The 24864-nt window shown below is 52.9% G+C and overlaps 1 protein-coding gene and 1 long non-coding RNA gene across 3 annotated transcripts; one reads left to right on the forward strand and one right to left on the reverse strand.

Annotated features, from left to right (window-relative positions):
• Positions 1 to 427: 427 nt before the first annotated feature.
• On the reverse strand, positions 428 to 12179 carry PPP1R3B (protein phosphatase 1 regulatory subunit 3B). 2 transcript variants are annotated; one of them, XM_020976736.2, is made up of 2 exons: positions 12027 to 12179; positions 428 to 4064 (listed from the first exon to the last, which is right to left on the reverse strand). In XM_020976736.2, the coding sequence occupies exon 2, from the start codon at positions 4038 to 4040 to the stop codon at positions 3186 to 3188; it is 855 nt and encodes a 284-aa protein (XP_020832395.1). In that variant the 5' UTR covers positions 4041 to 4064; positions 12027 to 12179; the 3' UTR covers positions 428 to 3185. The 2 variants fall into 2 exon arrangements, with proteins under 2 accessions (XP_020832395.1, XP_020832397.1); XM_020976738.2 differs by lacking the exon at positions 12027 to 12179 and adding an exon at positions 10915 to 11100.
• LOC144455415 (uncharacterized) lies at positions 11211 to 15986 on the forward strand. The gene is made up of 2 exons (XR_013484156.1): positions 11211 to 11456; positions 11863 to 15986. It is a non-coding gene; the product is annotated as an uncharacterized LOC144455415 (long non-coding RNA).
• Positions 15987 to 24864: the final 8878 nt, after the last annotated feature.

Here is a 24864-nt window from a genome sequence, read left to right on the forward strand (position 1 = left end):
ACACAAGGCCATCCCTGCATCTGTCCTGGCTCAGTGAGAGGGAGGACCAGAAGAGAATGACCAGCAATACCCCAAGAGGTGAAGGGAGACACTTTAGGAAATCCTGTCCGCCCTCTGCTGTGCCCATGGGAAGCAGAATCAGACAGAGACTCCCACGAGGCCAAGAGTCGGGGGCTGGGGCTGCAGTCAGGAGACCAGCACAAGAGGCCGTGTGACCTTGGGGGAGTCCATTAACCTCTTAGGGCATCAGACTGCCCCCAGGCTGGCTCACAGCTGTGACTCACACCCCTGTCCCCTCCCTGGCAATCCTGGGGCCAGCTCTTCCCCTCCACTTGCCCTCCTCCTCTCCCTCCTCCATGGGCGGGCCAGATGAGCCCAGAAGGTCTCCTCTCCCCATTCCTGCCCAGCAGAGGCACAGAAGCCACAATCATGTTTCCTTTAGAAGCTTTATTGCCTTTTCACTTTTCAGATTAAAAACAAAACCCAGTCTCTTTGACAGACAGTTTGGTGCCCACCTGTCGAGCCATCCCTGATTGTAAAGTGCATTTCCCTGGAACATGTGCATATAAAAATATCTTTTTTTCTGAAAAACACACAGAAACGTCTTTAACAAGGCACGTTAGGCACACCACGGAGGAGAATCCTGGGCTGTCCATTCACACGGGCTAACAAGTACCCTGTCCCACCGCATGTCTGGGAGATAGCCCTCCATGTCGCCCTACACCTCCCACGGGTGGGCCATCGCCTCAGCCCCACCAGCGCGCGTTGGGGTATGCTCACTTCCCTGATGGCTCCGGCTGGGTGGCCACTGTCCCCGTGGGATGGCCCAGCTCCAGACCCCCTTGTCCTGGGGCTGTCCTTCCCCACAGAGACAACCTTGGACACTGAATCTGGGGCGCCAAAGAAGGTCTTTCTGTGTTCCTTCAGGAATTGGTTTGATTTCTAGAGAGGAGAGTGTCCATCTCCTTCTCTACCTCCCCCCCCACTATAAATCTACCTTAAAATCTTACCTGGGCTTCCTCTGCCCGGGGACTGCCCAAAGCTAGTGAGTCACCAGGCTGGCTTACTGCACTGGGTCTGGCACGTCTGCCCTGGAAAGGGCATCAAGGAAGGGGAATGGGGACGAGGCTTGTGAATGACAGTCGACCTCATTTCCTAAGTAACTGGACAGGGAAATGGGCTGACTGCCTTGAGGAGTGAGCTCCCCATCACGGACGTGAAGACGACCCCTCTTCAGTTATAGGACTTGATCCACCCTCCTCGGGGGAGCTGGGCAGTGGGGACAAAGCCAAGAAGACCTGGGTTCTATTCCTGTCTCATCGACTGGGGCAAGGGACTGAACCTCTCCGTTCCTTGGGCAGTAAGACAGGACACTATAGGAAGGGGCTGGTTGCACTGGCAAAGGGATTTTCCTCCCCTGGGAGTTCCCCCTCCGGTGCTGGTTACAGCACAGGGCTAGTCTTGCATAGCTCACGGAGGCAGAGGGCAGGGCAGCCACCGCTCACTCGTCTCCCTTGGCCCTGAGCACCTTCAGCTGCTCCTCGCTGAGTTAGCTGGGTCAGCAGCTGTGGTCCCCCTCCTGGGGCTGGGTATGAGTCACCCCTCCCAGTTCTAGCTCTGGTCCAGACCAGGCCACACTCCCAAAGGAAAGGAGCAGGTTCAAGGTGCCAGGAACCCGGGAGGGTTACAAACGAGCAGCCCCATCCATGTTACAGATCAGGAAACTGAGGCCCAGAGACCTTGGGAAGAATGTGGGCCTGAACTCTAGCCTGGCCTCCTCCCAGCAATGAGACATCAGGCATGCGATGGATGGGGCCTCCAAAAATGTCTCTGGCTCTAAGTCCTATGAATGGACTCATGCCAGGCCACCCGAGTGGCTGAGGCAGGATTTGAACCCAGGGCCCCAGCTCTAAATGCCCAACTCCATAACTGGCTCCTTCTTTTTAAGGAGGAAGTTACAGATGACCTGGAGTAACCCATCTACAGCACTGAGGTTGACCTGGAAGGGATTCCTCAAACCATCCCCGGGGCCATTTCAGCAGGACGGGAAGACACGGCTGCCCCCTTCATTCTCCTGCGTGTAATCCTCAGAGATCACTGACCTTGGCCAACAGAGGCTGAGATAACAGGCAGCACTGGGCCACAGATGAGCCCAATCACAGGGACCAATGCTTCGTCCCATGGCTCACCAGGTAAACGGAGCCACTTAAAGCCACAGACACTGCTTTGGGACCAAGACGCTGGCTTTGGAAGGCGGGGCCTCGCTGCCACCCAGACCATGGCGGGCCAGGAAGAGGGGAGGGAGGGCAGAAGAGCTAGTCTCAAACTTCTCTACTTTGTCTGTTTTTCCTGAAGGGAAGAGGAACAGTGTTGGGAAATAAACTCCCTCGAGCCCCCATCAGCATGCAACCAACGACAGCACTGACAGCCCAAGTGAGTGTTCTGTGTCCGTCAGGTGAGGAATAGCAGCATGAATCAGGAGAGAACCCAGAGCGGGCAGCAAGCACTGAAGGCAGGACTGGAATGATCCCCCACCCCCATGTGGAAGCCGTATTTCCTAGTGCTTTAAGAAATGCATGGAGAAGGCCACAATGCCCCCTGAAACCTGCTGCTAGCTGCAGCGGAATGTGGCAGACAAGGGCTAGACAGACAGAGAGAGAGTCAAGAAACCCAACTCCCACCCTTCCCAGCTAAGTGACCACGGGTGAGCCACTTCCCATCTCACAGCCTCAGTTTCCTCCTCTGTAAAATGGGGCTAAAATCACTCACACCCTCTCCCTCGGAGGGCGCGGGTGAAGACAGCGCTTTGTAAACCTGTCCTGGTTTGGTGATTATTGTCTTGGGAGGTCCCTAGAAGGCCCCTGACTCCAACCCAGACCCCACCCCACGCCCCCCACTCTCACCGTCCTGCCTGTCTCCAGCACCAAGTCTCTCGGCATGCCACCAGAGGTAGCTAGGTTGCGCCTTGAGTGAATGCCTGTGTTTGGGGAACATAATCCTGAGCGGACTGGCTGGTATCCTAGCAAACGGCACCCTTCAAAGAAAAGCTGTGCCCCGGGGCAGTCTGCCTTTCCTGTCTCTCTCCTAGGCTGCTAGGAGCCCAGAAACCTTTGGCCTAATGCACAGGGGCCCCCAGCCAGGCACATCTATAATCTCACAGAACAAGCATCCGTCCCACTATGGCGCTAATAGTAAGGGCCCAGCTTCTCATATCCCAGATAACTCGGCCACTCCGCGTACAGGCCGTAGGAGCACCGAGGACTCCCGAAGTGATCCAGGGAGATCCCCAAGTCAGCCCCAGTCTGGGGAGGCGCCCCGCTCTGCGTGCCCTGGAGCTCCGCCTGGATGATCCGATAGTTCCTGCCCCGGTTGCTGTCCCAGTACGTCTGCCCGTTACACTCATAGCACACAGCGAACTCCATCCTCTCATAAGACTGGATCTTCTCAGGCAGGCTGATGGTGAAGGAGAAGGTGTCCCTGTCCGAGCCCGCGTACGTGTCCTTCACGTACTGGCACTCAAAGTCTGTGAAGCTCTTCCACGTGTCGAAGGTCATGCGGATTTTCACCGACTTCTCAAAGGCGAGGTTCTGTACCTTCACAGTCCCCGAGATGGCCTTGTCCTTTAGCACACAGTTCTCCAGGCAGACATAGTCGGCCTGCAGCCGGTTCTGGAAGCTCAGGTAGTCGGTAGACGGCTGCTCAAAGTCCAAGACGAAGCTCTCGCACTCAGCTGTGGTCAGGGTCACGATGTTCTCCAGAAGCTCCGTGATGTTGAACGGGATGTCCAAAGGGTCATCGAACTCCGAGTACACCTTCACCATGGTCAAGGCCAGCCCTTGGTTATCTGCAAAGGACACACGCTTTTTGGCCTTCTTCTCCTGGACGAGTGGGGCCATGAGGCTGTTGGCCTCACTCTGGCTGCTCAGCTGAATGCAAGGCCGCAGGGGCTTGGTGGGTTTGGGCAGGATCTTGCAGGCAAACCTGTCCCGGCGCAAAGGGGGAGCCACACAGCCGTATCCATACTCGATGTCCACTGCCATGATGGGGCGAGGAGGAGGAGAACCCTGGGAGAGGAGACAAACGGAACAGGAAAGTGGTCAGTGCCCATGGGCAGCCGAGGGCCTGGGGCAGGTTAACAGGTGAGGCATTCATTTCCACTCGGGCTTTAGGCTGAGAAGCCACAAGGCAGAAGATCAGGATTGGAGTCTGGAGGCCAAGGCTGTCAATAATTGTAGGGGTCACAGCAGATACAACGTCAGGCCTGGGGTCTGGAGGACCTGAATTCAAATGCGGCCTCAGACACTTACTAGCTGTGTGACCCTGGGCAAGTCACTTCACCCTGTTTGCCTCACTTTCTCATGTGTAAAATGAGCTGGAGAAGGAAATGGCAAACTACTCCAGCATCTCTGCCAAGAAAACCCCAAATGGGGTCATGAAGAGTCAGACACAACTCAAAACTGACCGAGCAACTAGACTGATAACAATGTGGGGAAGGCATGCCAAGGGTGACCATCCTCCCTCTATAAAGAGGGAGACTGAGGCTGCAGAGATTTGCTCATGAGCCTACTGCTCCCCAGGAGAAGCAATTCCAACCCCTGCCCTGCCCAGGAGGGTAAAAAAATCACCAGTCACGGAAGGAACCGACAGATGGAATCTGGCCGTGTGCCCATGGTTCAACAAAGGGAAATTAGCCCAGAGCCTGCCTGTTCCATGAATGGAAGCCAACATGAACCTCGGGTTCTAGAAACTCCTATGAGTTGGGACACCTGTAGCAGCCTCGCTGTCTCCGTAGCCCTGGCTCCCCAGACAGTGGCTGGCCTGCAGCGGGTGCTCAGATGCACGCTGAGCGACACAGAATTTCATCAAGAAGTTAAATAGAGTCTACGGGACAAACTCATTTCAGATTCGCTCACCCTTTTACAGACTGTGGGCACAGCTGGCCAGTTTCCACCCCTTGCCTTCTCCAGGGTTCAAAGAACTGATTCAAACAAATTTCAATGACCCCATGAAAAAAAATCCAACCACACAAAACCCACATACACACCCCCTTAGGAAAACAACTTTTGAACTCACAGAGCAAATTAGTGGCAAAACCAGTCTGAAAATTGGTCCCCAAGTTGAACAGGTAGTCTGGACTGTCGCTCAGGTGACCCCCTGCCTTCTCCTGCCAGAAGTGGGGGTGCTGAGGTACTTTCCTACACAATCTCCTCCCCTGTCAAAGGGGTGGGGGCCCTGACAACCCTCTCTCCTAATGTCTGAGAAGGTCAGACTTCATGCGAAAACATGAGGCCTATCCCAAAGTCTCATTCCCTGAACTACTGTGGCAGGGTGTGAAGCTCTCTAAATTTGGAGTGAGAGGGCCCAGCTTGGCCACTTACTACCTGCATGACCTTGGCCAAGTCACTCCCCCAGGAGGCCTCAGTTCCTTCTTCTGAAATGAAGGGATCAGCCTGGATGGCTTCTCGGGTCCCTTCTAGCCCTACATCTATGACTCCAGACACCCAGAGGTGTTCGGCAGAACCTGGGCCTCAAAGCTGAGACGTCACAGACAAAACACAATTGGTAAAACAGAATGTCACCAGGGATTCCCCACCCCCAGGTCTGTCTAGGACCACAAGTGCAGGTGAGGCAACACCAGGAGACAGACACATGGGGGGAGGGTGTGCCTAAGGCGCTAACAGGTGTCCCAGCTTCCACCCCCACCCCAAGCCCAGCTGTGAGTGGGAGGGATCTCACTGAAGCCTAAGGCCACCGGTCAACCTTGGGACAGCTTTCTGACTGCTCATTAAAAAAGAAGAGGGTACTTAGCCAGGGTTAACAGTGGGCAGTGCTGAGCATGTGTGTATGAGAGAGAGTGAACACGAGTGTGTGTGAATAAGTGTTATGAGTGTGTGTGATTGTATGTGTAAATACAAGTGTGTGAGTGTGTGAATAAGTTTGTGTGCAATTGTGTGTATGAGCATGAGTGTGTGTGAATGAGCATGTGACTATGTGTGAATATGAGTATGTGAATAAGTGTATTGTGCACCTGTATGTGTGTATAAGTATGTGTGGTTGTATGTGAATAAGTGTATATGTGTGTGAGTGTGGGTGTGAATATGAATGTGTGAATAAGTGTGTATTACTGTGTATATGTATGAATGTGTCTATGTGTGTGACTGTATATGTGAGCGTGTACGAGTGTGTGTGTGTGGCCGGGGAGGATTCGGGAGAGAGCAGAAAGCCCAGAAGCCCAGGCTGGGAGGGGTGGGGCTGGTATCCCTGCCCCTCCCCCTCACACTGTGAAAAGCTGTGGGCCTCGGAGGGGGAGACCTGGATTCCAATCCAAACTCTGCCATGTGCAACCTCAAGAAAGTCCTTTCCCTCCTCTGGGGTCTCAGTTTCCCCTTCTGTAAAAAGGGGAATGCACTGATGGCCGGCCCTAAGGGACTGAGCCTCAGGCTAAGAACAAAGATTCACTCTCTGCACTTCTGCCTCAGGATTTACAAGAGGAGGTGGGGGTGACAGCAGTGGAAACTGAGGCTTGGAGAGGGCCCCTGCCGAGCAGCACACAGCGGGACTTGCCATTCAAAGCAGGAAGGGCTCAGAGGTTCCCCGGCCTAATGCCCCCAGTTCACAGCTGAGAAAAAGGAGGGGGCCCAGAAAAGTTCCCAGGAAGCTCCCTGGCACATGGCTGCCACCCAGGTCCCTCTCTCTGCTGCATCAGTCAGTGCCTGCCTTCCTGCTCTGCTGGCTGGCCCCAAGCCTTGGGGAGACCCTGGAGCCTTCCCTGCACCCTAGCTGGGCAGAGCTCTGGACAGCAGGATTATGTGGATTCAAATCCCAGGCTAGCTGTGCGAGCCTCGCAAGGCCCTCTCCCTCTCTGGCCTCTCTCTCCTGCCATGTCCATTCTTATCACCAACCTGCTGGATGTCGCATCCCCACCCCTGCCCTGGCTTCCCACAGGTATGGATGGAGGCATGTCTGGGCTCCCCATGCGGTAGCACTTCCCTGAGTGTGGGCAGGTGCCCCTCTCCCTCCGAGGCCCACAGGCGGGGTGGCCTGGTGCTGGACCAGAGCAGCAGCTTTGGAGACAGAGGCTCTGATTGCTCTCTACATGACCCCAGGAAAGTCATCCTTCTCTAGGCATCCCTGGTTTCTTCCCTCGCAGTGAGGGGGCTACTCTGGGAGGCCGGCAGCTCCACCAAAAGGCAGGCTCTGGGGGTCTTTCTTCCCTGCCCATCCATCCCCAGCAGCTTCTGTCTCCAGAGAGCCCTCCACTCTGGGTAACTCGGTAGGAGGCAGTCGGCTGATCCCCTCGAAGCAGCCCCGGTCCTGCTCCCAGGCTCCTCCACGTCCTCTCTCTCTCCTGTTTACTCTGGTTCAGCCAGGGCACTAGGCTTGGGGTCAGCTTGACCCCCACCTTCCTGAGTCTAAATCTATCACCCTAGCTATCCATTACGTCACACTGTCACAGCAAGCAACCACAAAACCTAAGGCCCAGGTTAAATGACTTGCCCAGGTCACACAGTGAGGAAGTGTCTGAGGAAGGATTCTAACCCAAGTCTTCTGCCTCCCCAGAATCCCACCCTGGGTGTGACAGAGTGGATGGAAGCCCACAAGAGACCAGCCCAGAGTAAGGATGTCAGTGTGGACAGAAGTCCAGAGTGAAGACCTGCCCCCCAGGGGCTGGGCGGAGACCAGGCCCCTCCCCACAGGCCCCTGGCTGGGGCCAGAGGAAGAAGGAAATGGGCAGAATCCTGGCTCTGGCCCTGCCTACCTGACTGACCTTGGATATCTCATTTGACTCTGCTATGATTATCCCCATTTTGTACACAGGAAAACTGAAGCCAAGAGAGGTTCAAGTAACTTGCCCAGGATCACACTGCTACCAAGTGTCAAAGGCAGTATGCAAACTCAGGTCTTTCGGACTCCAGGCCAATTCTCTATTCAATCCACTTCACCATCTAGCTCAGATCCTTCCCCTCTCTGGGCTTCAGTTTCCTTTCCTGTAAGACTGACATCTCTTCTAGCTCTAGGGACGGTGGCCAGAGGGAGGTCAAGCAGCTGTGAGGCCAGCAGGGAATGCATTTTTCAACACCCTCCCTACTTGGTCCCCTCATGACCAACTGTCTTAGTAACAGCTAGAAGCCACAGCAGGCTCTAAGTAGTGACAGGATTGGGGTTGGGGTGGAAGGGGGCCTTCCTAGAGCCTTGACAGCTGTATCTGCTCTGCTGCTTGGCGCCAAACATTCCCGCCCCAGCCCCAGAGGATGCCGTCTGCACTCAGGCAAAGGTACTGGCCCCTGACAATGAGCCCAAGGCTTGCAGGCTTCCTTGAAACCCAGAAACCTATTTATATCATCAGCCAGAGAGCCCTGGAGTCAGGGGTAGACAACCCAAATTCAAACCCAGGCTTTCTTCCCTACTATCTGCCTGCCATCCATCTGTCCATCCAGCCTTCCATCCGTCCATCCATCCATCCATCAGTCCGTCCATCCATCCATCCATCTGTCCATCCATCCGTCTGTTCATCCAGCCAGCCAGCCCTCCATCCGTCCCGTCTGTCCATCCATCCATCCATCCGTCTGTCCAGCCCTCCATCCGTCCATCCATCCATCCGTCTGTCCATCCATCCCTCCGTCCTTCCTTCCTAGCACTGTTACTCAGGGCAATCACGGGCCTTCTCTGGGTCCCACTATCCTCCTTCAGGGGTTGGGTTACATGCACCAACATCCCTCAGTTGCCACACCTACTCTCCTACCAAGGTCACAAGAACAGCATGTTCTAGTGAAAACTGTCCTGGGCTGGGAGTCAGGGAGCCTGGGTCCCAGATCCACCTCAGCTGCTCACTCAACATGTGCTCTCTCAGCCCCTGTGGGCCCCAGTTTCCCTCTGTGGACAGAAAAGGAGATTGGACCAGCCAGCCAGTCTCCAAGGGCCCTGATTCATAAGTCCTGGAACAGGGTAGACATTTAAGACAGCCCATTCTGACAGCCTTCTATAAAATGTGGTTCCCGTGGCACCAGGCCAGACTGCCTCCTGCTGGGTAGACAAAGCTTCATGGTTCTTTGCAAATGGACAGGACAGCCTAAGCAAGTCTCCCAGGCAGCCCTGGGAACCCTTGCCTGGCCACAGCCTTGACTAAGTCCATCTGATAAGGAGAGCTGGCTCCCAGTGGCTAAAGAAAAGACCTCAATTGGGAAGTGTTTCATCAGCCGTGCGACCCTGGGCCCTCTGCTTCAGAATGGGCTGTGAGTACTGCCTGTGCCAGCTGTCCAGATCGAGCCACGCCCAGAATGCTGCCGTCTCTCACCACCCCCCTCTTCCTCCCTTGGCTCTGGGTCCAGTAAGCAAACTGCACTCCCGCAGTCAGGCTGCTCTGTGGCCCCATTCAGCAGCTCTGGCACTACCCAGACCTAAACACCTACCCCTGGTTTTCACCCTTCCAGAGGAGCTGTTTTGAGGGCATGCCTTTTGTCATTGTATGCTGGCCGCCGAGCACAGGGCCTGGCTTAATAAATGCTTGTTGTCTGATTGGTGGGGGAGGGGACATCGGAGATGCCAGACCAGCACAGCTCTGATATCAGATAAGCCCAGCATCGAGGATTCCAGCCAAGTAAAGCCGGGCATCTCCCTTTGCTCCCCCTCCTTCAGCCTTCCTCCAGCCTTGCTGGGCTGTCAGCCATACATGGGCCCTTGACCTCCAGTATCCACTTTATTTCCAAAGTCAGGGGCCCTTCTGGAAAATCCCCAAAGTACAGTGGCAACTTCTGCAGGAGGGCCCCTTTCGTGTTCCAGAGCCTTGTTTGGGGGCCCCCACGTTGCAGACCTGCCCTTCACAAAAACCTCAAATCCTCCTCAGAGGCCTGCAACTCATTCTGAAGCTGGCCTTCCCTCAACACTCACTCAAATTGCTAAGCTTCATCCTTCCACAACGCTGGCTTAGCGCTAGAAGGGGCCCTTGGAAACCACCGAGTCCAGCCTCCACCTTTTACAGATTCAGAAACTGAGGCTGAGAGAGACCAAACCCTCTGCCCCAAGGGGCACACAGCTAGTAAGTGCTTGAGGCAGGTCTTCCTGCCTGCCCACTCCACTCACAGCCTCTCACTAGCTCTGGGCTCCTCATCTCTAAAATGGGGGAGGGGCAAGATGAAACCAAAGCTCCTACATTCTAGGACTGTTCTCCCCAAGAGATAGTTGCAGGCTACCAGCTGGGCTGCAGCGCCGTTCTCCCCACCCCCTCTCCTAGCGCCGCAATCCTGGCCTCCTTATGGAAGAGGTGTTGTGTGTTTGAGAGGCAGAGGCTGGCCCCTTTGCAGGATGGCCTCACTGGGCTGACCATCCCAGGAAACGAGGCACCTGCCCACAAACCCCCAAAGCCAGAGTCTTGGTAGTCAGGGGAACTGGGCTCCCTTCCGAGCACTGCCACCAGTTAGCTAATAAATAGGGGCCGATCACTTCCCCTCCTGGGCCCTCAGATGCCTCAGGAGCCCCAACCAGAGAGCCCAGTCCACCCCCTTCCCCCAGCTTCCCCAAGGCAGAGCATTTCGAGTTACAAAGGAGAGGGAGACACAGGCCTGCCACCCGGAAGGTGCCTTTCTCTGAACTGTTCGGACTGGAAGGTATACTGGAGAACCACTCATCTAGCAGACGGGGAAACTGAGGCTGCCAGGAGCAGCGACTTGTTCACCGCTGGTGGGGGCCTAGTGCTTCGGCCCGCCCCCGGGCAGGAGCCCAGGAACTGGCAACCTAAGCAGGCCCGTGTCGTGGGGCCGTACGCAGCTGGCCTTGCGGTGCCCGTCCCCTCCAGCTGTGACACTCCAAGCTCCAGCTAGCCTCCTGCCCCACCCCCAGGCAGATCCTGGATGGGGGAGGGGGGGAATCGGCTCTCCCCTCTCCCATCCCGACCTGGAGGACTGCCTCGGCACTCACCTGGCTGGATGCCGGGGAACCCCGTCTCTCTCGCGGGGAAGGGGAGGGGAGGCAGCGGCTGAGGCAGCGCGGAGCCTGAGCCCCAAACCGGGGCTACGTGCTCATCGGGCCGGCCTGGATGGAGAGCGAAGGGAGGTCGAACCCCGCGGCCGGAGATCCACCCGGGGAGTAGAGGGAGGGAGAGGAGGAGCCGAAAGAGGAGCGGGAGGAGCAGCGGCCGGGGGCCCGCCCCCCATCCTGATCCACCCACTGGCCCCGCGGGCTCCCCCGGGTGGCAGCCCGCGACACTGCCCTGGTGGCGGGGGAGGGAGGGCGGGGTAGAGGGTCACAGAGCGGTGCGCTTAGCGCTCCGTGCCAGCAGACCAGCCCCCAGCCCCCAGCCCCCAGCCCTGGGCTTCGCGCCCACAGAGCCCCCTTCTTCCCCAGCAAAGACCACGCCAGGAGGAAACTGAGGCAGCCCGTTCCAGTCGGGGACCGAAAAGGATGGGGTGATCCGAACCCCCTTCTGGGCCCTCAGGACCCGAAGGCCGCTGTCCTTCGGGGTGAGTAAGTGTGTGTGTGAGACTGTGAGCACAAGCGGGACGGGGATGGGGATGGAGTGCAGAGGGGACACTCTGAGGATCTCGTGGCTGGAGTGGGGGGGGTATTGAGGTCGGTTAGGCCCGCCCCTTCGTTTTACAGAGGAGGAAACTGAGGTCTCGGTTGTTTTGGAATTGGATAGGAAGGGCAGGACCTCCTGGACACAAAAATCTGTCCCGAGGGTGGGGGGTGGTTCCAGGGAGCCTAGGGTGCTGCCCCATCCTCACCCCTCCCGCTTCTCCGGAGGAGGACCCCTGGGGCCCTCGCGCTAGGTGGGCGGGAAGGGACTTGCCTAGGGCCCCGAAGGCGAGCATACGGGGAGGGAAGGGTTGTCCCAAGCCCGGCTCCCCCCACCCCACCCCGCTTCAGTCACTCCAAGAACGGAGCCTGCGGCTCCCCCAGCGGCGAGCGACTTGCACTCCCTCTGGCGCCGCCTCGGCTCCTGTGCCCCACGAACAAGGCGAGGCGATCTGGACGATCCGCAGGATTGACCGGAGCCCTGCCCAGCACCTCCTCCCAAAACTCGGACCTACCTGCTCAGCCTAGCCGCCGCTGCAGTCCAGAGCCGGGCCCGGGGCAACTTCTGCTCCCTTCCCTCGGGGGCCAGCGCCAGTGGGTGCAGCCGGCCGGCGTCCAGGCCACCTCCCGTGGGGTGCTGCCCGCGGGCACCTTTAAGCCTCTGCCCCTGCCCGGGCGCCCGCCCCACCCCCAGCCAACCTGGCCCCTGCCCCCGCCCCCCCCGACCCCTGGCCAATGGGCGCGCTCGGGCCGCAGGGCCGGCCAATGATGGGGCCGACCATCGGGAACCGTGGGTCAGCACTCCACAGGCCGGAGGCCCGCCGCGTGACGGGCCTCCGGCCAAGGCTGGGGAGACGGCATGCCGGCAGCGTGGCGCTCCGTTGGCAGCGGCACAGACGGCTGGGAGGAATGGGAGGGGGCCTGGGGCTGGGCCTCTGCATGGTGAGGGTGCCAGAGCCCCCAGAACCGCCCCAAAGTCCATCCGGCGGTCAGTCACTAGTCAATCAAAAGGCATTGAGTGCCAGGCACTGGGCTAGGGGCTGGAGATAGATACCGAGAGGGGCACCCCCGACCCACCCAGCTCTGCCCCTGCCCTCATCCCCAGTCAGAACAGAGCATCTATGCGAGCGCCGGCGGCCAGGGTGCGTGGAGCTCCCAGAGGGAAATGCAGCGTCCCCCAACTGAAAGGTCTGCCTCTGTACTGCAGTAGGAGGAAGGACTTCTTCTGGACCCCCAGCTCCCTGCCTTCAAAGCTCTGCCCCTAACTGACCCAACGTTAGCGGCCCCCCCTTCTCTTAGGCCAGGGGCGGTGGGGGACAGTGCAATAGACTGCCTTAAAATGTGTGTGACCTTGGGGGCGCCCTGCCACCACCTGCGACCTCCCTGTCCCCCTGTGCACCATGACTGGCCTCCGGGATTCCTTCCAGGATTCCTGCCAGGGCCGGATCTGGCTCCTATCTGTGTACACTCCTGGCTTCCCTGGCCGTCAGGTGAATGTGAGCCTTTGAGGTCAGGGACAGTTTTTAACTGTATCCTCTACACTTCGATTTTTTTTCTAGTAGGTGTGAACTAATAATTATTCCTTAAATCAATCAAAGAGGGAACTTTGTTTAGAGCCTTAAAGAGCCAGCTTCCAGGGTCTCACTGGTGGGATCTGATCCCTGGCAAGTCGCCCACCGGCTGTCCACCTGCATTCACAGGAGGAGTTTCCCATCTGCACATTCCCTACACCAACCAAGTCACAGGTCCAGTCTGTACCCTCTCGATCCCACTATGTGCCAGTCAAGTCCTATGCCCTGAGGATACAGAGACACACAAAAGACAGTGTCTGCCCCCCAGAAGCTTCCAGTGTAAGCAAGGAAGCCAATATGTCAACATACTGCTACTTCGGTGTCTATATACATATACACACAATAGATACAAGAGCACAATATAGAAATATACAGCTCTGTGTGTGCATACATGCATACACATGCACACACACATACTCAATAGATAATAGATACAAAGTGATTTGGGGAGGCGGCAGGGTCAGGAAATCATCTATGGCTTCATGTCCAACATACACTTGAGTTGAACTTGCAAGGAAACTACAGATTCTGAGTGACTGAGATGAGTGGGAAGGGCATTCCTGGCATGAGAACCAGGCAGTACAAAGGCCTGGAGGTGGGAGATAGAACATCCTGCATGGGGAACAACCAGTAATATATCAGATTGAAATGGTAGGTTGGGGCTGGGCAGTGAAAGGCTGTGAAATCTAAACTGAGGCGCTTGATTATGTTGGATTCCCGAGGTAAGTAACCGGGAGCCGCTGAAGCTTATCGAGCTGGGGAGTAACATGATATGGATAGACTTTCACAAAATGACTTTGGCAGCAGTGTAGATGTTGGACTGGAGGCTGGGAGGCCCATTTAGAGGCTGTGGCATTAGTCCAAGCAAGAGGTGACGAGGACCTGAAATAGGATGCTGGGTATGAGAGGAGAGAGAAGGGGCCATGTGAAGTTTGAGAAAACCATCAGATCTGGCATGGAAGAGGTCAGGGGTAACGTTGGATACAGTGGCTTTGTTGAATGATGAGGCTGGAAGCCAGATGGCAGAGGGTTGAGAAGTGAGTGGTATGAGAAAGGAGGCACCAAAGGCAGCAGCTTTTTCTAGAACTTTGGCAGTGAAAGGGAGGAGAGATATGGGAGGATAGCTCGAGGGGATGGTTGTATGTAAGGAGAGGTTTTTTCTGAGGATGGGGGTGACTGGTTATGTTCGTAGGCAGTAGATAGAGATTGTAGATGGGGGAGAGATAGGGAGAGAAGAGAAGAGAAGAGAAGAGAAGAGAAGAGAAGAGAAGAGAAGAGAAGAGAAGAGAAGAGAAGAGAAGAGAAGAGAAGAGAAGAGAAGAGAAAGAGAAGGGTGAGAGAGAGGAATGAGAGAGAGAAGAGAAAGAAGAGGGGGAGAGAGAATGATCAAAGAGGAGTCTGCTACAGAAAGTATCCATCCTTTCTCTCTCCTCATATGGTCCCCACTCTAGTTCAAGGCACTTCAAGGTCCTATGAAAAGCAGTCTCTGTCGTCAAGGAACTTACATTCTGGTAGGGCTGAGGATGGGGTGCTATAACACAGGAAGATAGACAGGATCATTGCAGGAGGGCAAGGCTTCCTGACCCCCATAGTAAAACCCAGGGCTGTGATGAAGTCTTTATCTCAGAGGCTTAGCCACTGAAAATTATGAAACTCTTCTAGCGTGCTCTGTGCTGGGAAAGGCTTGGCAGGAGGTCACGGGGGATAAAGCTGATTCCATGTTCTATTGATCAGTCTACCAACAAGCATCCGTTCAACCCGTGTTTCATGCCCAGCCTTGGGCTGGGTGCTGGGGGAACCAATGTTGGAGTAAAGCAAGCCTTCCTCTCAAAGAGCGTACAGTCCAGTCAGGGGAGAGAATGTAGGTCTCTCCAACACAGACACAAAATGATTTTGAGGGGAGATGTTAGCAGTTGGGGAGATCAGGAAAGACCTCATGGAGGTGATGCTTGAGCTGAGCCTTGAAACAAGAAATCTGCAAGATAGAGGTGAGGAGAGAGTGCATTCCCGGCAGGAGGCAGGGGATGGGGTGCCCATACAGGAAAGCCAGCTCCGCCAGACCATTGAATCCAGGAGAAGGGGAAATGAGGCCAGAAAGAACAATGAGGACATTCCAGTATATTTAATAAGACAAGACTAACCCATAGGCTATGACCCCAACCAAGCCCCCAGAGCCACAGACCTCAGAAGAGGGCGTTTAGCTGGCTGGCCCAGTCCCTCATTTCCCTGGGGACAGGTCTGATGTAGGACCACCTGCCATGAAGTGGTTATCCTGAAGTGGTTGGCAAACCAACTTCCTGTGCAATCTTCCACTCCGCCAATTCCAAGCCCTTGATTGATGGCCGATGAACGAGATGGAGGGTTATGGAGTCTCTTGTTGGCTCAGTTTCCTAAGTGAGTGGGCATGCCAGAAACTTCGATGAGCTAAGGAGCCAGCACTCTGGGCATTGCAAAATTTGTGCAAACATCTTGGGCTGAGGCCAGCTGGGAAAAACTTGGAATGGGCAAACACAGGCTGGGAACACCAGGGTTTACAAAACTCTTTCTCCCTGGGACTAGAAGAGCTGGGGCCTGAAGCCACCACCATGGTTTAGGGTCTTGTTTCTGGCCCCAGGGCAGCAGGGCTAACTTTTGCATGGGCACCTGTCTTCTCAGATGGTGCTTCAGAAGAAGGCAGCCTGTCCCTGGCCATCTCTGTCCTTGGAGAGCAAGGTTCTTGGGCAGCCTGAGAGCTTATTATAGCAGCTGACATAAACTGTCTGAGGAGAAGGGAATCCAGCAGGGCTTAGAGGTCATCTGGGCAACGCTATCTATAAGCATTAACTACTCGAAATGTATGTTCATGCTGTACGAATTTGTACATGTACTTGTCTACCCCATTAAAATGTGATCTCTTTGAAAGTAGGGATTGTTTCATTCTTCTGTGTATCTTTTGTCACATTCTCAAGTGTATCCCCAGGGCCTAGAACAGTGCTTAGCACATAGGAGGTACTTCATAAATGCTGGTTTGGATTGCATTCGATTAACAGCTGAAGAGATCCTGCTGCTGGCCACATACACCGTGGAGGCCAAAAAGAGAAAGTCAGGCACCTTAGACACCCTAGAAAAATAGTCATCATTAGCGTGGTGGGAAAAATTGGAAACAAAGCAAATGCCCTTCCTTTAGGGAATGGCTGAATGGAATGGTTGTAGAGAAACACGATGGAATCGGTTCACAGTGTGAGGACTCCTAAAACGTGGGAGAACCTGCACAATCCGATGAAGAGTGAGATGAGGGGAGACCACAGTGACAGATGAAAACAATGGGAAGAGGCAGCCACATGAGGATTAATCATGATGACCAATCTGGGTCCTGGTCTTCTTCTCAGATGGTGGAAACATGTCCCCCTCCTTTCGGTAGAGAGGCAGGGAATGGTGGGTGTGGAATATTGAATGCATCGTCAGCTGAGATTTATTCGGTTTCATCACATTTCTTTCCATTAGGGAAAGGCGAACAAAAAATAAAAGCCATGGATGAAATATTTAAAAATGAAACTGAGTGAATTGGTCCAGAATCAGGGGTGGAGAACCTGCATCCTCAAGACCACATGTGACCTTCTAGGTCCTTCAGCTTTTTGACTGAATCCAAGTTTTACAGAACAAATCCTTTTATCAAGAATATTCATGCTGTGAAGTTTGGATTTGAGGCTGAAGGTTCCCCACCCCTGATGATCCCTAAAGTTCCTTTCTGTTCTGACACCCTGTCTGTGGTCCCTGGAAAACATACCAATGAAAAAAAGGAAGCCTTTCCCAGGGATCCAAGCTTACCGCCTGGCAATTTCTCCTCAGGAGGGCCAAAGGGTGACATTTAAGGAATCCTGTCCTTAAATTCTCTGTGCCAGATGATAAGGAGGTGTGGAGGATTTCCAAGGCCCTGGACTGTGCCCTGAAAGAAAAAGTATGTTGTCCTGAAATGACTTAGAGACTTTGAAAGTCCTAAAAAGGAAAAAGACTTAGGGGCACACAACTCCCTTGATAATAAAAGCTAAACAAGTAAGCTCGGGAGAGAGGATGCAGGCTGTCCCTATGTTTGCAGCTCCACCCTGCTCACTTCTTTCCAGGGTGATGAGGCAGCTGCTGCAGTGATGACATCGGAGACCCAGGGCTGGGATGGGGAGAATGGGAGGGAGCCATCGGGAGCAGGACACTGCACTGGAAATGCCCACTTTGCTTATGGCAGGCCCTTAACCTGCAGCATTCTCCCTCCTGGTGTCCTGGGGCTGTTCAGGATGCCTCACCTTCTGCAGAAAGCTTTTCCTGATCTCCCCCTCCCAGACAAAATGGCCAAATCCCAGCCTTTGGCAGAGGCCCTCTGACGGTCAGTCACCTCCTTCGCTTAGACTTCGGCCCTCCCAAGTGCCGTCCAGCTTCAGACCTCAATGCCTATTGTCTTGGCAGCTCGTCCATTTCTGAGTCCATAGACTGCTCTCCAGGGCCTGTCTCCCTTCCATCCCCAACCTCCCCTCTCCTCCAAATCCCAGGGGGCTGCCTGGGAGGGAGGGGGAATAATCAGGTTTGAAGATGGGGAGGGGTCATTTAAGCTTTGTTCTCTATCTCAAGCTCAAATGAAAGCAGCTGGACACCTGAATGTAATGTTTAAGAATAACACACATTTAGAGTAACACGGCAAGGAAGTCAAATAATTCAGGCCATTTACTGGAAGGTCAGATCCTCAAGCTGAAGCTTAAACACTTTGGCCACATCACGGGAAGATGGGACTAACTGGAAGAGACCCTGATGTTGGGAAAGACTGAAGGCAAAAGGAGAAAGGAACAGCAGAGGATGAGATGGCTGGATGGTGTCACGGAAAACGCACATGAACCTGGCCAGACTTTGAAGACAGTGGAGGGCAGAAGGGTCCAGGGGGTCACCAAGAGTCCCAAATGAACAGCCACAAAACCTCCAGGACCAGGATTTTCTTGTTTTTGTCTTTGCCTAGACAGATGAGCCCAGCACGGTGCCGAGCACATAGTAGGTGCTTAATAAATGCTTTTGCACTCAGTCCTTGTTTCTGGTTTGCACATGAGGAAAGTGCATCTCTGAGAATTCTGACAGTAATTCTCGCCTGTTCAGCTTGCAGGGCAGTCCTAGAGGCAGGATTCCGAAGGGAGCCAAGCACTCTGACTGTGGAAAGCCACTCTCTTGAATCAGCTCTGCAGTACCCAGGAGGGCCAACCACTGCTGCCTTAGCCTCCAGCCCTCCACTCCTCCACACACTCCCCACACCCCACCCCACCCCCACCCCGGGCTCCTCTCCGGCTAGTCTGACCACTCGTTCTGTCTCTTGGGCGGCTGAGTTCAAAATGGGAGGATCACTGAAGCCTTCAAGGAGAATGTAATCTACTAGAGGGTGGGATGGAGGGAGATACAGAAAGGACTTAGATTCAACTCATTGGGATCTTGTCCTTCAGGACACCTTCCTTATTCTACAAAAGGAGAAACTAAGCCTTAAGACGCTTGGAAGAAATGATTTGTTCTAGGTCACACAGGTACCAAGCAGCAGGATTCAAACCCAAGCCTTCTGGCTCCAAATTCAATACTGACTCTTTCGAAAATGACAAACTGTTATCTAAAGATAATGCAGGTTGTTCTGCCCTTGGGAAGATGAAGCAAACCCCTCCTTCCTTCATCACTCCAATCACCCACCTCAGGAAGGCTGAGGGCATGGGGTGAGGAGGGAAGGGAAGAGAAGGGGAGGGGGAGGGGAGAGAGGGGGGAAGAGAGAGGAGGAGGAGGAGGAGGAGGAGGAGGAGGAGGAGAGAGAGAGAGAGAGAGAGAGAGAGAGAGAGAGAGAGAGAGAGAGAGAGAGGGAGAGAGAGAGAGAGATAGGAAAGAGAGAGAGAGAGGGAGGGAGACAGAGAGAGAAGACATCAAGACTATTTGTTATAACAGGGGAGTGACTCCACCTTCTGTCTCTTCTCCTTTCAAATTTCCCACATCGAAGAGCTTTTGCTCATATGCCAAAGTACAGCAACTAAAACCAAGGCATAGCTTGGTGAGACAAACCTGAACCCAGGGGTCTGATTTTGTGTATTCTTTTCTGAACACAGGTAACTAAGAAATTATCCTAAACTAGATTATGTCCAGACTCATAGGCAATCTTATCATTGCTGGAGTTGGGAAAACCTGAGTGTCTCAGGCTGAGCTGACTGGCAGCAGGGATTTCAGCACTGGAGAAGAGAACCATCCCCAGGAAGATAACGAAAGCCCTGGCCTGGCTGACAGAAAGACATAGCCCTCTTGTTTGGACAGTGCAGAGCCCAGGTGAAATCTAAAATACCTGCTCAGCAGCCCTACAACATCAAGTCTTGATGCTTTAAGTATTAACGTTTTGGGAGAGTATAATAGTAGTTAAACCTGAAGTTTTTCTGTTGATGAATGCTGTTGGGTCTGGTATTTGTTAAGGATTTCTTCTGTGCAGAGGAAATAAAATAGCTGTCTTATATCTGACCTATCTTGCACACTGATTGCCCTCTTACTTCTCACACAGGAGAAACCCTAGATATGAACCAAGACCTAGGCTTCTAGGGAGTCCTTTAAAGTTTGCAAATGCTTTATAAATATCCTCTCATTTGATCCTCACCAACACCTTGGGAGGTAAGGCCCCATTTTACAGAGGAGGAAAGTGAGGCTGAGAAAGGTCAATTGACTTGCCCAGGATCCCACAGCTGGTCAATGTCTGAGGCTGGCTGTGAGTCTGCTGGGTGGGGAGGTGGAAGCTCAGAGCGCTTTCACTTTCGTTTCTTGTTGTTTGTGATTTCCTGCAGCCTTTCATGTGGCTGTTGCTAATCTGCAAGCCATCTTGGGCAAGCCTCCGGAGGTGTACGGTTGCCTCATCTGTAAAATGAGGCGGTTGCACCAAGGGAAGCGTAAGGTCTCTCGGTGCTCTGACACCTCTGTTCTGAGGCCCCTCGAGCTCTAAGAGTCTGTCTGGGATGGTCTGCTATTCTAGCACATCCCCCCAGGTCCGACATTGCCTGTGTTCAGCCCTTCCCTGTTCTAGATTCCTTCCCACGTCCCTCCACTGGATTGTATGGCTCCATGTGATATCAGAGGCGGAAGATTCAGTAAGATGAAGGAGGCTCAGGGCCTTTCTCTGCCTCCTCTCCTTCCCTGTCCACCCCCCACCCCCACCCCCAGCCACGCTTCCTGCAGAGAACCCTTGTCCAAGTGCCCCCACCATTTCAAGGGAAAGGTGCCCAACAGCACCCTGTTCACTTACACAAACCATCACTATACACTCCAAACACACCACCTAACTTGTTCTGAGCTGTCCTTGCATCATTTGGGAGGCATTCAAAGAGTGCAATTGCAGAAGGCCCAAGCTGGCCTCCATTCACTGTTAGAATGTCAGCTCCTTGACGGCAGGGCTGTCTCATTTTTGCCGGTAGGGGTTAACACATGGTAAATGTTGAATAACCTTTCTCCCTTCTTCTCTCCCTCCTTCCTTCTTCCCATTTTCCCTCCTCCTCTCTCCCTCTCTCCCTCTCCCCCCCCCCACTCCTTCCCTCCATCCCTTGCCTTCTCTGGGCTTTCTCACTTTCCCCATTTATAAAATGAAGAGGCGAGGTTCAGTGATGACCAAGTCTCTTCCACATCAGAGAATCTCTGACCACACAGTTCAGCATGTTATTTATATTCTCAATGACAGCATGTACAACACACATGACCGTTTCTCTGACCTTTATTTCATGTGATTCTTCTCTGGTTGAAAGTCATTTTGGAGGTTTTAGGTTTACAAAGTACTTCCCCCTTAACAGGCCAGTGAAGTAGGTGTAGAAAGGATTATCACCTCCCCTTTTCCAGAGGAAGAAACTGAGGCCAAGATGGGAGGGGGGGGAGTGATTAGGTGAAGTCCATGCAGCACTTGGTGAGAAAGGCACGATTTCCATCCTCATCACTGGATCCCAAACATGATGCTCTTTCCAGGCCACTAAAAATAACCAGTATTAAGAATGAGTCACCAATAGGTCAACATTCTCATGACAGACCAGAATAGAAAGTTGGACAAGAGAATTTTCACACTAATGAGGCAAGGCTATCACTTCAGACAACTGGAGTGATTTGCACCTGTCATCAGCAAGGAGGATGCCTGAGAGTATTATACCATATTATATTTGTAGTGACTGAGGGCACCTCCTCCCTAGCTGATAGGATGGATCTTTTGGTGGGTAGCTACCATAGATTTAAGGTACTCTGTGGGTTTGCATCCGATCATATCAGAGCTCATGAGCCCCAATCAATGCGTTTGCCTTTCATAGTCATCCAGATGATGCAATTAAATAGAGCCATTTGTTGTCCCAAAAGTCACAACAAAACATTTTCTCTAAAAACCTGAGGTGGACTCTTGCACAAACACACTCAGCTTCAGTGGGAAGAGTGGACACACATAGGGAGTGCCCTGGAGAGACACACGTTTTGGGAGTATAGGCAGCCAGGGTTGACAGGTGGAGGGCTAGTTTTCTCATGCCCTGATGCTTCAGGGTTTCCAAAGCCATTGAGTGTTGTCATCACATTGCTCTTATCTTCTATGGCCTAGCCTTTCCTAAACTCAGCTTCTGGATGGCGCTCAAGAGCATTGGTTTTGTAGACTCGTGCTGGACACTGCTCCCCTGGGGCCATAGTTCTTACTGTGGGCATTGCCCTGAGGTAATCTCTGCCTCCAGTTTCTGGCTTTGCTGAAATCCTTGGTCAGCTCCATCTCAGGGAAGAATGGGTGCTGAGCTTTGGTTACTAGGTGGCTGATCATTTTTTGCTCCAGCCATAGTTTCCTGGCCCCAGGAGCCAACCTCTTTAGAATCCTTTACACTCTTAAAAATTATTGAGGACACCCTTCCAGAGACCTTTTTTAATGTGGGTTATACTACCAATATTTAACATATTAGAAATTAAACACTTTAGTATTCTTATGAAAATAATTTTGACCACACTTGGAAAACTGAAGCTGTATTGCTTGGGTCCTTCTGTCCTTTTGTTAGGTTTGACTAAAACCTGACTTATTGGGGATATATGTTCCTATGATGAAATGATTTTGGAGGCCTCCTTTCTAAAGACAAATGACCTGGAACCATTGAGAGAACAGCATCTACTCTAGGAAAGACTAACGCCCATGAGAGGCCCTCTGGGGTATGGTGCTCCTCAAGGGATCATGGCTTCTCATGGATTCAGGGAGACTAATTCTTTTTTTTTTTTTAGGCAGTTGGGGTTAAGTGACTTGCCCAGGGTCACACAGCTAGTAAGTGGCAAGTGTTTGGTCTGAGGCCAGATTTGAACTCAGGTCCTCCTGACTTCAGGGCTGGTGCTCTATCCACTGTGCCACCTAGCAGCCCCTGGGAGATTAATTCTTGGTAAGGTGGAGGAAGTCTTCATCGGTTCCCCAAAGCCATCTTGAATGCAATGGCTTAGTTTCTTGTGATTTGATTCCATTCAGTCTAATTCAACCAACCCTCCCCAAACTGATGGTCCTCTTCGAGAACGAAGGATAAACAGTTCAGGTCACCAAACTCTTTTAAGACTATCGCTGTAAGACCAGACACTGTGTTAGAAATGTCCATTTAATTAGGGGACTGGACATGCACAGGTGAGGATAATTCAAGGAAAGCTGAAGATGGCGAAGGAAGGGGCCAACAAAGGCTGGAGGATTCCTGAATACATTATTCAACAAAGTTTGATTGCACACATTTATGAGTCGCCTTTGTGGTAAAGCATAAGCCCTAATAAACACACATAATAGTAAATCTGTTTTCTGAGCGTGCTGTGCATTTCGCTGGCTAATTTTGGGTTTTAACCATCAAACTAACAGGAACTTCTGAAGCTGTCTGAGCAAGGAAGTGACAAAGTCAGACCTGTCCTTTAGGAAGGTGATTTAAGCAGCTGAGTAGAGGATGGGCTAGAGAGGGGAGTGACTGAAAGCCAAGAGGAGGCCAGCGAAAGGGGTAAGGGCTGGTAAAGGGAGGCGAGGGACTTAATCAAGGTAGTGTCTGTGGGCATGAAGAAAGGGGCACAGATACAATAGATGCGTGGAGATAGATTGGCAAGACTCTGATGACTTGGCTGTGGAGGAGGAATGTTGTGACTTGGAGTGACTTGGAGGCTTCAGACCCTGGTGACTGTGGTACTCTTGGAGCCTTCAACAGCAAATGGACAGCTAGGAGGAAGGGAAATTCAGTTTTGTGTGCACTGGGTAGCCAAAATATTTCAGGTACCTACAAAATACCCAGGAGACAAGTTCAGTGACAACTCTGGCTTTTGCTTGATGTTTCAGGCTTGGGGATCTCATCAGCTTTCATGGGCTCGATTATCACCTCTCTGCAGGCTATTCCCACATCCAAACAGCAAGCCCTAACCTCTCTTCTGAGCTACAGACCGAACACTAGGCTATCCTGTAAGCCTCTCAAACTCAACATGTCCAAAACAGAACTAATTTTTTAGCTTGCCAGCTTACCGACCAATCCTCCCAACATCCCTATTGCTGTCAAGGAAGCCATCATCCTTCCAGTTATTCAGACTTGAGACTTTTGTATCGTCCTCATTTCACATAGCCAATCAATCATTCAGTTTTGTCTTTTTTGTTTTCCCCAAATCTCACATAGACATCGCCTTCTCCCCACTGGCCTTTATCTCCTAGTGCCTGGACTGTGACCATTGATTGGTGTCCCTGCCTCAAGGTTCTCCCCGTTACAATCCATCCCTCACTCAGCTCTCAAAGTGTTCTTCCTAAAGCTCAGCTCTGTCCATGTCACCTCTGCTCCACCCCCAGGAAGCCCAGCGGCTTCCTGTTACTGCTAGGATCAGATTGAAATCCTGTTTGACTCATAAAGCCCTTTATAGCCTGCCCCTCCCCGCTTGGCTTTTCCAGGCTTCTCACACCTTCACACACACACACACACACACACACACACACACACACACACACACACTCTGCAATCCCGTGATGACAGACTTCATGCTGTTCCTTGCACATGACACACAACTCCTCCTGCCCCTGTGACTTTGTACTGGCTGCCTGCTGCCCCCTTACCCCACTTAGACTCAGCTCAAATCAGGCCTTCTGCAAGAGGTCTTTCCCTTCCCTTTCCCTCTGAGGTTAGCCTCGTATAGTCTGCATACGTGTTGTAGGTATTTGGATATTTATATGGGACTGCCCCCCCCATAGATTGTGAGCTCCTTAAGGGCAGAGAAACTGGGGGGGGGGTTGTATTTAATCCACCCACCCACCTACCTCCCTATCTATAATTCATTTATTTTGTCTATTTATTTTTGGCCTTTCTTCATATTTATAGCACTTAACCCAGTGTCTAGTACATAGCAGGTGTTTAATAAATGCCTGTGGATCAATTTAAGCTAAAGGGTGAAAGTCATATGTCCAGATGAAAAATATGTGTATATATACACACATAATCATACAGGCCTATAAGAGGCTCTTTAAGATTTACAAAGCATTTTCCTTACTTAATGGGGATGATCAAAGGAGGCTCCCCGTTGATGTACTGGGCTGGGGTGTGTGGGGCTACCCCCTGGAGCATGTTTCAGGATAAGTCTTCTCCCTGGCACTTTCGGGGGGGGGCCTCTTGTATGATGGGGTCTCTGCTTGAGTCCGTAGGGCCCTGAGGCCATGGTCCATAGGCCCTTGGTTGCCCTCAACGGGGGGATTAGCAGCTGAGCAGGAAGAGCTGTTCACTCATTGGGCTTGAAAGGAGAAACAGCTTCCAATCGCCATCTTTGTTCCTCTGGTTTGGGACTC

The sequence above is a fragment of the Phascolarctos cinereus genome, unplaced genomic scaffold, assembly GCF_003287225.1.
Source record: "Phascolarctos cinereus isolate Bilbo 61053 unplaced genomic scaffold, phaCin_HiC Scaffold_9;HRSCAF=440, whole genome shotgun sequence".
In the NCBI taxonomy this organism is placed as follows: domain Eukaryota; kingdom Metazoa; phylum Chordata; class Mammalia; order Diprotodontia; family Phascolarctidae; genus Phascolarctos; species Phascolarctos cinereus.

Coding starts and splice junctions, on each gene's coding strand:
- PPP1R3B (XM_020976736.2), bottom strand. CDS start 4,040: ATGGCAGTGGACATCGAGTATGGATACGGCTGTGTGGCTCCCCCTTTG.